At 50.0% G+C, this 12,249-nt stretch overlaps 3 protein-coding genes across 3 annotated transcripts; 2 read left to right on the forward strand and 1 right to left on the reverse strand.

Moving 5' to 3' along the window:
- Positions 1 to 2,565: 2,565 nt before the first annotated feature.
- ColSpa_05419 (putative leucine aminopeptidase 2) lies at positions 2,566 to 4,155 on the forward strand (the record flags this gene model as incomplete). Its single annotated transcript, XM_049271631.1, has 3 exons — positions 2,566 to 2,669; positions 2,724 to 3,031; positions 3,089 to 4,155. 3 exons carry the CDS (start codon positions 2,566 to 2,568, stop codon positions 4,153 to 4,155), a joined length of 1,479 nt encoding a protein of 492 aa, XP_049127588.1.
- A 2,873-nt stretch (positions 4,156 to 7,028) lies between these two features.
- On the forward strand, positions 7,029 to 8,773 carry ColSpa_05420 (putative flavin-containing monoamine oxidase A; the record flags this gene model as incomplete). Its single annotated transcript, XM_049271632.1, has 3 exons — positions 7,029 to 7,365; positions 7,435 to 7,570; positions 7,621 to 8,773. The coding sequence occupies 3 exons, from the start codon at positions 7,029 to 7,031 to the stop codon at positions 8,771 to 8,773; spliced, it is 1,626 nt and encodes a 541-aa protein (XP_049127589.1).
- A 2,634-nt stretch (positions 8,774 to 11,407) lies between these two features.
- ColSpa_05421 (uncharacterized protein) lies at positions 11,408 to 11,699 on the reverse strand (the record flags this gene model as incomplete). Its single annotated transcript, XM_049271633.1, has 2 exons — positions 11,408 to 11,446; positions 11,487 to 11,699. 2 exons carry the CDS (start codon positions 11,697 to 11,699, stop codon positions 11,408 to 11,410), a joined length of 252 nt encoding a protein of 83 aa, XP_049127590.1.
- Between the last annotated feature and the right edge of the window lie 550 nt (positions 11,700 to 12,249).

A 12,249-nucleotide genomic window follows, 5' to 3' on the forward strand; every position in this document is an offset into this window, starting at 1 on the left:
CAACCACCTTATGCTTTGTTTGATTTGAAGATGAGTGTGTTCATTTTGATTCTTGAGGTTTACTGTAGTAATTGCCAATGTAATGGTAGCTACAGCCACATGCAGTTTCTCTTCATGACATGTCCCTTATGGGGGCCGTTCATCTCAAGTGCCCGTTGATTAACATTATATCAGAGTGAGGGATGAGTTAGTATGGAAATGAGAGTGGAGAGCGTTATCTCTTTGCAGGAAAGCCATTTTTCACTACGGGATGCGTTACATTCATGGACCCTAGGTGCGTGTCAATCCTAGCAGACTCGTGGAACTGCAAGGCAACACAAAGCAGGAACCGCTAGGCTCACTTCCCATCGGCTTGGTTCGCCAAGAAGGATCAATGGTCGCTCCACCGCGGCCCGTGAAAATCAGGAGAAATTGTAGCTGGGAACAAAGATACCGTAGAGGTTCTCGAATGGCACGTCGAGCCATCAAGGTCCCCCCGACCTTGACAGCCAGACTGACCCAAGGAGTCGGACACTACAACTGCAGGTCATCGCAATGATCATCGTATCGTTGGTTGTGGAAAGCTTATCTTGACCTTTGAAGCCTTTGTGAGGCTTGAATCGGCACTCAATCAACCTCAGCAGCGCATCAGAACCTGTGGACGTTGAGTGTTGACTTACATGGTCTTTCGCCGACAGCGGGAAGATGGGTTGTCAGGTGCCTAAAGAGACTTCGGGCATCCGATCTCTAAGTCATATTGAAAGATTCTACAGCATTTCCAATGGATATTTTAATTTTAATTTTGAAAGCGTTTCTGCAAACGTTAATCGCTAAGGCATATGACGATCTTTGGCTATGTTTTGGAATAACCCACCCAGGCCGGCACTTGATCGCGACTACCGACCCTCTGAGGCTTACAGGACTGGCTTCCCAGTCCGGTATTAGGTGTTGCGGGGTCCTCCCCCATTTCTGAGGGGTAACAAGAAAGGGAACATGGCAGAGAAAAAAGGGTAACTGTAAGAAGAGAAATAGCTTGGCACGCCAACTACGCAAGACCAGGGTCGCTATCATACCAGTCGGCGCCACCCCGCTTCGCCCAGACTTTAGATTGCATTGTAGTTGCCAAGGCTCTAAAGCGCTCCCGATCATTAGCACATGCCTTTCCCGTCGTCTTGGCCCAGCGCCTCATTCTCGGAGCCATTCCCCGCCGTACGAGGAAGGGTAAATGATTGAAAGCAGGTTCATAACGCAATCTTGGAAACAGATAGCAATTGTCGTTCTCGTTGGGCCAGATCTTTTGTTACGAGTTGTAATCCAAGGGTCGAGTGCGGGTGGCTAGATTATTATGTTCGTCAGCTCTCAGTGACAGTTCGTTGAGCAAACAGGAACTTCGGATGAGCACTTTGTTCGACAGTGGCGAGATGTCCTGCACTTAGCTATGCCCATTGATTTTAGTTAAGGATGCAATGCAACGACGAGGTTGCAGCATGCAGGCACACGTACCTACACGAGGAGCCTAACCACGGCAAAAAGCGGCTGATATGTTCTGTGCGAGGCGCTCACTGAGGCGTCTTTACCTGCCGATAACGGGACGAGTCAGGGCAATTCTGCCTCGAGCTACAATATGAAGTTTTGCAGCGCCTCTTTCGAGATCAGACGAGAGTAATTTTCTCAACCTGCGCAACCGATTCGCCAGTCAATGAATGCGTGCCCATGACGGCATTTTGCCAAATACTGAGCTACCAACTTACTGGTCCGATTAGACTTATTTCTCTCAGCCACCGTCTCCAGAAATCCCCTCTCATAAGGCTTGGCACCTGCCCGATGAAGCAGCGATGATCCACAAGAGCCAGAAAGAAATGGCCCGCCGGTAGGCCCAGAGCTTGCCCCATTACCACTTCTCCCATGCTCAACCCCATGCTGCGTTTCTTCTCCTCATCGCTTCTCCGTGTCGCCATTCGTCAACTTGCTCTCCGCGGGCTAGGGAGCTGTTGGCATCGGCAAGAGGTCCAAGCATGTTGTCTAACCTTGGACCAACATTCGCCATTCTCGCAAGCAAAAGTCCTTTGCCAAGAACACGCGACGTCGTTCACCTGCCCGAGGCAGCATCGCCCGCCGCTGCAGCGATGCCTCAGTAAGCTCAGTGGCTAGGGAACCAAGGCGAAATGGACCTTGGGATATCTTCATCTACCCCGAATTGATTGTCGTCGCGCCGTGGATCCCCAAAAAGCTACTTCCTGCGCCTCATACGGCAAGCAAACAGTAAAGGTGACGACCGTAACCCCTTGTTGCTTTCACGTTGTTGCCATGCGGCCAAGCGAATCGAGCCTACAAGCTCCCCTAGTCTGTCCATGCCTCCATTGTTACCGTCTGTCGTCTTATCGCGCAATTTTGTCTGCTCGGCGGGCACACTCTTGGCGCGCCGAGGCGGCATGAGCCCGTCCAATATTTAAGAGTCCCGATCGCGCCGCCCTGGAAGCTTACTGTTTCCCTCGCCTGATCAGTCCGTTCGTTTGGATCCATTAGAGCTTGTCAAGTCCATCTCGTGCCTCATCCCGAGCTTGGGATTATCTTTCACCCGCCACAATGAAGACTGCCGCCACCCTCACCGCAGCTCTGTTCGCGTTGCGATCCTTCGCGACCGACCCTCTCACTGCCGACAAGGCTGAGGCCGATATCAAGACAACTGAGTGCGTTTTTCATCTAAATGACACCTTATGACAATGCTGATATCTACCTCTTAGGCTTGAGCGTAACCTCTGGAACCTCAACAAGATCGCTCGCGATAATGGCGGTAACCGTGCCTTCGGTCTGCCTGGCTACAAGGCCTCGTCTGATTACATTCTTGAGCGTGTCCAGGGCCGCTTCCATAAGCAGCTCGACACCAAGCTCCAATACTTCAACCACACCTTCTCGCAGACCCGTGAGCTCAAGGTCACTGGTCCCGACGGAGAGGATGTCTACGTCGTGAGCCTTCAGTACAATCACCCCACTGAGCTCCCTGGCGGCAACACCGCCCCGCTCATTGACATCCCCGTTGATGACGCCCGAGGTAAGAGAGACTGTTTGATCTGATTCAGTTGCTTTCGGCTGACCTTCTGGTTGATAGGCTCTGGCTGTTTCGCTGACCAGTGGGAGGGCATTGACGCCACCGGCAAGCTTCCCCTTGTGAAGCGCGGTGTCTGCGCCATCTCCGACAAGCTCAAGCTCGCCAAGGCTGCCGGTGCTGTCGGTGTGATCCTCTACAACCAGACTCCTGGCCGAGACATTGGCTCTGCTACTCTCAGTGCCGAGAACCTGGGCCTGCTGGTGCCTGTCGGTCTCATCCCTCTCGAGGATGCCACTGCCTGGAGGGAGCGTCTGGCTGCTGGCGAGACCCTTGAGGTCACCCTTCTGGTTGACGCCGTCTGGGATGAGCGTGAAACTTGGAACATCATCTCCGAAACCAAGGAGGGTGACCCTAATAACGTCATTGTCCTTGGTGCCCACTTGGACAGTGTTCAGGCTGGCCCCGGTGTCAACGATGACGGTAGTGGAACTTCCGCTCTTCTCGAGATCGCCGGCTCTTTCAAGAAATACAGAGGCTTCAAGAACAAGGTCCGCTTCATCTGGTGGGGTGCTGAGGAGAGTGGCCTCGTCGGATCTCTTTACTACACTGCCCAGTTGTCCGAGGCCGAGGCTGATGCCATCCGCTTCTACTGGAACTACGACATGATCGGCTCTATCAACCCTGTTTACAACGTCTACCTTGGCGACAACGAGGGTGACAAGTTTGGCGCCCAGCCCATCCATGACTATATCGCGGCTCAGGGCAAGCCCGCTGCCTTTGGCGGTTTCGGCAGCAGCTCCGACTACGTCGGTTTCCTCCAGCTTGGCATTCCCTCCTCCGGTATCTTCACCGGCGCCGGTGCCCCTACCGACCCCTGCTACCACTTGGCCTGCGACACCCTCGATAACATCAACTGGGACGCTATCACCATCAACACCAAGGCCGCTGCCCGTGTTGCTGCCGACTTCGCAAACGAGCTTCCCGCTGCCCTGCCCCGTCGTGCCACCACTACGCCCGCCCGCCGTAGCCGTGACGCTATCCGTCGTGAGTTCCAGAAGTGGGCTCTTGCCTCTGAGCAGGCTGAGCACGCCAAGAGCTGCTCCCATGGCGAGCACAACATCTACTAGGCGCAGTTTATCGAGCGTGTTGTAGATAGATAATACCTAATGTCTTCACGCTATATATGAAATATACAAATGTGCATACTCTCGTCACACTTATCTATACCCTTCCTTTATCAAGTGCTTTTGCTATCAGTACCATGCCTTCCAAGTATTGTTCGGCTTTGCCTGCAAACTAGAGTGGATGGTAGTAGGATTCTCGTCAGTATGCGATTTCTGATTTCACAGTGGCACCTCATATCTGCCCTTGTCAAGAAATTGATCTTGGTTTCCTTGAAAAAAGATGACGTACCCCTGATTCTCGTCTGTACTGGGGCTACGATGGCCAAGCTGGACAAGTGTTATTAAAGCACGCCTTGAATTTGACCTCGGGTTGTATCATGATACAGGTCATATTGTGTGAATCAAACCACCATTCAACGCCATCATCTGTACGAATATTGTCATCATACTGACGGATCTTGCTTCTTTGTCATATCTGGCGCGGAAGCAACTGACTGAGTTACACCGAAATGGGCTGTTGATCGCAAGATAATTAAATACCCCTAGCATGTGTGTCGATCTTAACATAAAGCCAGACACCTCAACCATGCTTTTCTTGTTTTCTGCAGTCATGTGATCACTATCCGGAGCCAAGACAGCATCATCGTGATTCCCTTCAACATGTTCCATATCACTCTCCCAAAGAAAGTCTCTATTGACAACCTTACATCCTCTCACGAGATCCTCAAAGCCCTCGCGTCGTACATTTCCAACTCTTGACCTCGGCCACTTACGTCTCACAGACCACACACAATACTACCACCTAGTTCATTCGTCTACCTCATTGTCAATACTCAGACGTTAATCTCTTTGCGACGGCCGCGGCCTCGGCAAACGTCAGTCCTTCGAACCCCACCCAAGCCATTAGGACCCAGCCGCTGCCGACATGAAGATTGAAATCAACTCGATAACATCAAATATCAGGAAGCCTATGCCGCTTCAGTGTGTGAAATGAGGCATTAACGTCTGCGAGGAGTGTCGGTTTTATCCGCGCGCCGAGCCCTCAGCTTTGAGTCTGTCGTAGAGTCACCACTTAGGGTGGAAAAGACATAAGGAAAACAGCTTAGATTTCTACGTGCAGGATTGCCTTGTCCGAAACGAATAAATACGTATCCTGCGTGGTGGATCCGCACGAAGGGACCGGACTAATAGTTAATCCGGGCCCGGCGCAAATCTCACAAGGCTGCGCGATGCGCGTGAGGGCATCGCGACAGAGTCCGAGTCGGCGACCGCATCTTTCGCTTGAGGATGATCATGGAGTTACTATGTGTTTATGCGACGAATGCGACGAAAAGACTAAGACTGAAACAGCTGAAAGTTGTGGGAAGAGCTGCGTGGTTGCGACCTTTACAACTAATGAGTCTGCATCAAGTGCTACCAGGAGACTAATACATTCTCTTCTCATTACTTTCAAAGCCATACTCGAGTGGCAGAGATGAGCCAATTTCGCAGAATGGAAGGACTCCTTCCCAAAACGATAGAGGAGCATTGGGATGGATGCCTGATGGAACACTGAATATCATGTTATTCTGCTATCTCTCTTGCTAGAAGTTGCTCTTCAGGTAACTCCGTTTTGCATCTCCATACACTTTTGCTGAACCTTCTCCAGAATAATTCTGGTGTGTGTGCCGGAATTCTGTCAGAAAAGAGACGCAAAGTAGGTGCAACTGATGTTCGAGACGCCTACCAGCGTTTGAGGTTGGGTCAAAAAAGATATTAACGTATAATGTGCCGTTCACTGTTTCCAGACAACTTATTCCCAATCTAACTCGCGTTGACCAGAACCCGAACCATCCCCGATGGGTGGTTGACAGCGGTATGGAAGGGTACCCGAATTCATATCCGAGGCTGGAATATTGGCGTCCTGGGGAGGATCTCCAGCTGACTCTATTCCATGAGCTTCTGGTTGACCCCAACTGTGTCGCATGAGGGTTCCTTTTTGATTCAAGGAGACTCATTGTGAGAAACCAACGGCAAAAGCTTAAGCTTTTCGGGACTACGAGCTCGATTGCCAAGTAGGTAGCTCTACATGCACTGTCACAAGCATTGGAGATGTCATTAGCCTTTTTCCTTTTTTTAGAGCACAGACTAAATCCAGTAAAAGTTGGAGGCTGATCATACAAGCATTCCAATACTTAGAAGCTTGAAGCTTTTGACAGCTTTCTATCTGAACTTAGCCAAAGCCCCCAAGGTACCTACAACTTTTTTGCGGTAGGAACTTGTAACAAAGTCAGGAAACCGTCAATTTTCGGGGCGTGTTATTTCCTGAGATAGTGCAATTTTAATTGCTCATCTCTGTGAACACCGCCAGGACAAATTATTATAAGGATGCTTGGGACAAAAAGATTTGTCGGCAGCTCAAGCGTCATTTCGAGTACTAATGGACTAAAGTTGACTAAGCATTATGTGATGGGAAAACCGAAACCATGTTGTAGCGGTATCTTTTCTCCAAAGCTCTGGCTATTGAAGCGACTGTTTCATGATCGGAAGTCTACAAGTTGCCATAGTGAGATTCGCGGAATGATGGAAGCCGCATCCTATCATGCCGTGGTGGCGCATATTGCTATTGATGGGGGCGGGGTCGAGAGCAGATCCATGCCGCACGTGGGCAGGTACAGAAATAACGCTCTGGGGTTCTGGGATTCAACACAACTGAAGTTAAAGTGATTCAGTTCAGCCTGGAGCTATCCGAGGTTGAGCGGGGTAATCAAGTGAGGCGACACTAGGCGCATCCCCATTTCTGTAATTAAGTTCCGTAATCTTCAGCTTGGAACAGTGCAAACCAAAATCCACTTTATTTCAAGGTTCATTTGAATACGTCTCTCTTTGCAGGAAACATGCCCGCGGCGTTTGTCTTTGCACTCTTTGTCTTCATGGGGCTGGCTGCGCCGGCACTCGCGGCATTTCGAGATGATTGCCTGGCGCTCACACCTCAGTCAGTAGTAGCCGACTCGATTGGAAAAGCGCTAGAATTTGTCACATCCGGCACGAACCTCTCTTTTCCAGGGCAAGATGCGTCCTGCAACCGGGCAAGCCAAGTTGTCAGAACGGACCTCTGTCGGGTTGCTATGAACCTCACGACCTCGGCGAGGTCAGAAGTTGTTACTGAGGTGTGGCTACCCGAGAATTGGAATGGTCGCTTGGTGACAGTTGCCGGAGGAGGGCTCGATGGTTGTAAGTGTTTTGGTAACGAAGATTGAGATGATTATTGCTTTCTCTAACTGTAGATTTCCGTCTCGTCAGGTGTTCACTACGAGGATCTCGCGTATGCCACGGCCCACGGCTTTGCAGCTGTCGGTACGAACAACGGCCATGCTGGGACCACTGGAGTTCAATTTCTTGCCAACGAGGAAGTGGTGATTGACTTCTCCTGGAGAGCGTATGTCTCAAAGACAAGCTTTTGAGAAACCTGTACTGATCGATACGCAGACTACATGTCGGTGTTGTTGCAGGCAAGCGGCTTTTACAACTGCTATACAAGCGCGCAGCAACAGGCTCGTATTTTTTGGGTTGCTCTTTAGGCGGACGTCAAGGCATCCAAGCCGCAGACATGTTTCCCGAAGACTTCGATGGCATCGTGGCCGGCGCTCCGGCCGTCAACTTCAACAACCTCTACTCCCAAAGAGCTAGTTACTTACCTCGTACTGGGGCTGCGAACTCGAAAGACTTCATCACTCCTACGGTCTGGAAGACGACAGTTCACGATGAAGTGCTCCGACAGTGCGACAAGATCGACGGTGTAGATGATGGTATCATCGAGGATCCGGCCTTGTGCAAGTTCGATCCGGGAACGTTATTGTGCCGTGACAACTCTACCGCTGACAGCACCGGATGTCTTTCGAGCAAGCAAGTCGAAATTGTAAAAGGGATCTTTAGTCCCATAAATGATGCTCAGGGAAACCTCTTTTCGCCGGGTATGAGCCCTGGCAGCGAGATTACCGCCGCAGATGGACTGTACAGCGGCAAGCCTTGGGCGCTGTCTCAGAACTGGTTTCGTTATGCTGTTTATAATGACCCAAGTTGGGACGCGGCAAGCTACACTCTGGAGAAAGATGGCGTCTTTGCTGAGAAGAAAAACCCTGGTGACATCAAAACATACCCAAATAATCTCTCAGCATTTAAGAACAGAGGTGGAAAGCTCCTGATGTACCATGGCCAACAAGACCAACAAATCACGAGTTTCCGCACGCCTATATTTTACGACCGTCTGTCCCAGGGTATGGGGCTGAACAGAACTGGGATGGATCAGTTCACCCGCTTCTTCCGCATATCCGGATTGACTCATTGCACCACAGGACCCGGCGCCTGGGTTATTGGTCAGGGAGGCATCGGAGGCAACGCAGCTACTATCGCCGATAACCTACCATTCGACAGTACACACAACGTTCTTGCTGCAATTGTGGACTGGGTTGAAGGTGTAGTCGCGCCAGATACCATAACCGGAACAAAGTTTGTCAATGACACTGTTGAACTTGGCGTGGATTTCCAGCGTCGGCATTGCAGGTACCCATTGCGAAACACCTACATGGGCGACGGCCTGAACCCTAAGAATGCAGATAGTTGGAAGTGTACGTGCAGCTAGTTCGAGCTCGAGCGCTCTCGGCTAATAATCGTAATTGCGTAATTCGAACCCGACCGAGGCTTGTCTCTCACACTGCCACTGGTGTTGACGATCAGCAATTCTTGGCGATGCTTTATGCGCCATTCCTTTTGGGGTCAATCAGGCCACTTTACTACCCTCATGAAGAAGGTTATTGCTCTCGTACCCCATATCTAATCGATCCCCGTTTAAGACTATTTCGGTGCTAAATGCCTGTAATAACTCGAAAATGATGAACCAAAATAAAAGAGCCGTCACCGTTGGAAAGGAACGCCATTGGTAGGAGTTTAGTGGGTAAATATTTTAAGTATTACAAGTTCTAGGATTGCCAGTAATACAAAACGGTAGGGGTAGATCTGACGCATACGATGCGTATTTAGGATCTGTAACAACAGTCTTGAAGAGCGTGTAAGCTTGAAGCGTATAAAAGGAAAGGCTTTAAACTCTGCTAGAAAAACAAAAGTCCGAGTATCTCGCACTTCGCAATACTCAACTACCGTGTCATTGAATTAATCAGCTGAAACATGACAGCGAGTCATCTCATAAGCTTCCTTGACATGTACCTATGCATTGAGATGAAATCTTTTATATTAGTCTGCGATCCACCGATGATTATGGCAATTCCTCGCGATCTCCTAGAAAGCCTACCCGGAAATCCAAAAGGTGACAACAATGGCCAACAGCCATCCGGCCGTCGTTGATGGAACTTGGTCACATCTCAGTAAGCTTATCGCGGATGTGCCGTGCTGGACATGCCGGCGCAGAAGGCTTAAGTGTGATAATATCAAGCCATCATGCGTTAAATGTACCAGAGCGGGCATCCAGTGTCTAGGCTATGGGCCGAAAAAGCCGTTGGCATGGGTCGGCTTGTGCCGCCTAGTAAAACCGAGTCTCAAACTAGACGACAGCAGGAGGGCTTGGTCCAACGAAAAGATCGCCACTTCTGCTAGCCAGGCGGATGAGATAGCAATACGAAAAGAAGATAATGATCTTGTAAGAATCGTTCCTTTGCAAGACCGTTTCGTTGAAAGGGGGTGTGCTAACAAAGACAAGTCCACAATTAGGATATCCAGCGCCCTCTCAAACTCTGTGCGAGCAGACGCGGAATCTGGTGTACGGGAATATCTCCAAATTGAGAAAAGCCCAACTAACCCCTTGTTCGTCAACTGTGATCCGAATGTGTTGTATTATATTCAATACTGTAAGTCTGACCTGTTGCATTCTCTGGAACAAACACTCACCCATGGTCCAAGACGCGGAACGATGTTGTATGGAATGCACCATTTATGATGACAACTCGGTCAATCCCTTTAGACAATTCGTCGCCCTAATGCAATCCAGCCCTCTTGTCCATCATACAATCGTCTGTCTTGCAGCACATCACCTGGCGCGTTGCACCACGCCCCTACGTTTGGCAAGTAGACTTATCTATCACTCTCACGGCTCGGACGAAGAGGAGCCTCGTGAGCTACTCACATCTGCCCATTATCTCAACGCCCTGGGCCACAAGAGACGGGCAATACAGCATTTGCGGCAGGCTTTGACGGGCACAGACTACTCTGACCCAGTCGTCGTTTCGACTTTGCTCCTAATATGGGTGGAACTTCTTGAGTCCGGATACAAATCTTGGAGATGTCATCTCAACGGCATGAGAGGCCTGCTAATCTCTCGGATAAGGCTGGGCCAGCTTGAAAGCGACGAATTTTTTCCTTTCACGTCGAGTACGGTTTGGAGTGTTGGCAAATACTTAGAAGAAGTATATATCATGTAAGTCACTACTCCATAACTGCAGCCGACGGGGCCAGGAACTAATTGTGTGCAGTCTCCAGATTTTTGGATCGACTCTAAGTAAAGACAAGATAGATGTGTTGCATATGCTGGGCGACTCTACAATAGGAAACATATTGCGCCGAGCAGAGAATAGAAGTTGGACCGGCTGTCCAGCGGAGCTCATGTATATCTTGTGCAGCTTCAACAGTCTCTGCGCCAAGAGATCTGGTGCGTATGCATTGGCCCCTGAACTAGGAGACCAGGCTGCCAAGATATTTGAACGCCTTGGAAGGTTCTCCTGCATGGATTGGTCAATCAGTTATCCTGAACGAAACCAAACCGAACAGAGATATCATCTAGCGTTTGCTTATAAGGCTGCCATCAAGATATATGGGCTGCGAGCTCTTCTTGGAAGCCAATTCCAGCCAACAGACATGCAAGAACTTCTCCAGAGTGCTGTATCACACATTGAAATGATTGGCCCAGAAGACAATCACTTCAAAGGATGTTTTTGGCCAGCCTTTATCCTGGGGGCTGAAGCAAACGATAGAGCTCACCGCCGGGTCATCACAGGCATCCTCCTCGATATGTACAAGTTGTTGCACTCCAAGAACGTTGAGCGAGGCCTCCATGTACTTGAGCGTATATGGAAGCTAAGAGACTTGGAGGACGACAAGACATCTTGGATTGATCATTTGTATGAAGATGGCGAAGAATTACTATTAGTGTGAGCGGCTACATAATACTATCCCACTAGTCATGTGTGTAAACCCTGGTTTCCTTAGCGCAACAAGCCGTCTGAAGTCTTGTTACCGACTCTTTGCAATTTTTCTCTTTCACCGACTGTCAAATCTCCCTTTGCTCTGTCAATTCTGATGCCGACAGCTATTTTCACTAAGGAAGCACCTGCACAAGCAGCACCCACTGTCAGGGCAACCTGGAATCCAGACTTCAAATCCCCACGAGCCCCGGCCGCTGACGCCAAGTCGGCCCAGCCGAGGAAGAAGCTCATGCCCAAAAATAGAAGGCCGTTCACACAAGCACCTGCGATGCCCTGCTGATCGCTTTTCATGCTCGTGGTGATGAAGATGTTGCTGACATTGTACATGATGTCGATGCCGACAGTGGCGCAAGTCATAGTGGGGAGCACCCAAGCCCAGTAGGTAGAGTTATCAGGGAGAAATATGAAGAGAAGAGAAGATGTAAGTAACCCGAAAATTGATAGAAGAAGCAGGATGGTTCCTGGCAGTTTGTGAAGTATAACGGATCCGACGACAGCGATGACAATGCCGCCAATGGCCAGTGGCGCAAACCAAGCCGCGGGAAGAAGACGTTCGATGTGAAGAATGGTCTCGATGCTGGAAATTGTGTAAGATTATGGATTTTCTTCCAGCTCGGCTTAGGTAGTGTGTGTCCGGAAGAAAAGGCAGGAAAACCTACTAAAAGCTGGCATAAAGGAGATAGACCCCAAAGCTCCCAAACGCAATGAATAGGCAGCAAAATAAAGCAATGGTCTGCTTGGGCGCGAAGAGTTGAGGGGAAAGAAGTGGTGCAGACGAGACCCAACCCTCAACATAAACGAAGGCGCCGAGAAAGACTGTGCCAGAAACAAACATGACTAAGATCTGCCGCGAGGACCACCCGTTGGTAACGTATGGGCTGTCTGTGATTGCATACACCAGCAGCAT

This window comes from Colletotrichum spaethianum (genome assembly GCF_022836535.1).
Source record: "Colletotrichum spaethianum MAFF 239500 DNA, contig12, whole genome shotgun sequence".
Lineage (NCBI taxonomy): Eukaryota > Fungi > Ascomycota > Sordariomycetes > Glomerellales > Glomerellaceae > Colletotrichum > Colletotrichum spaethianum.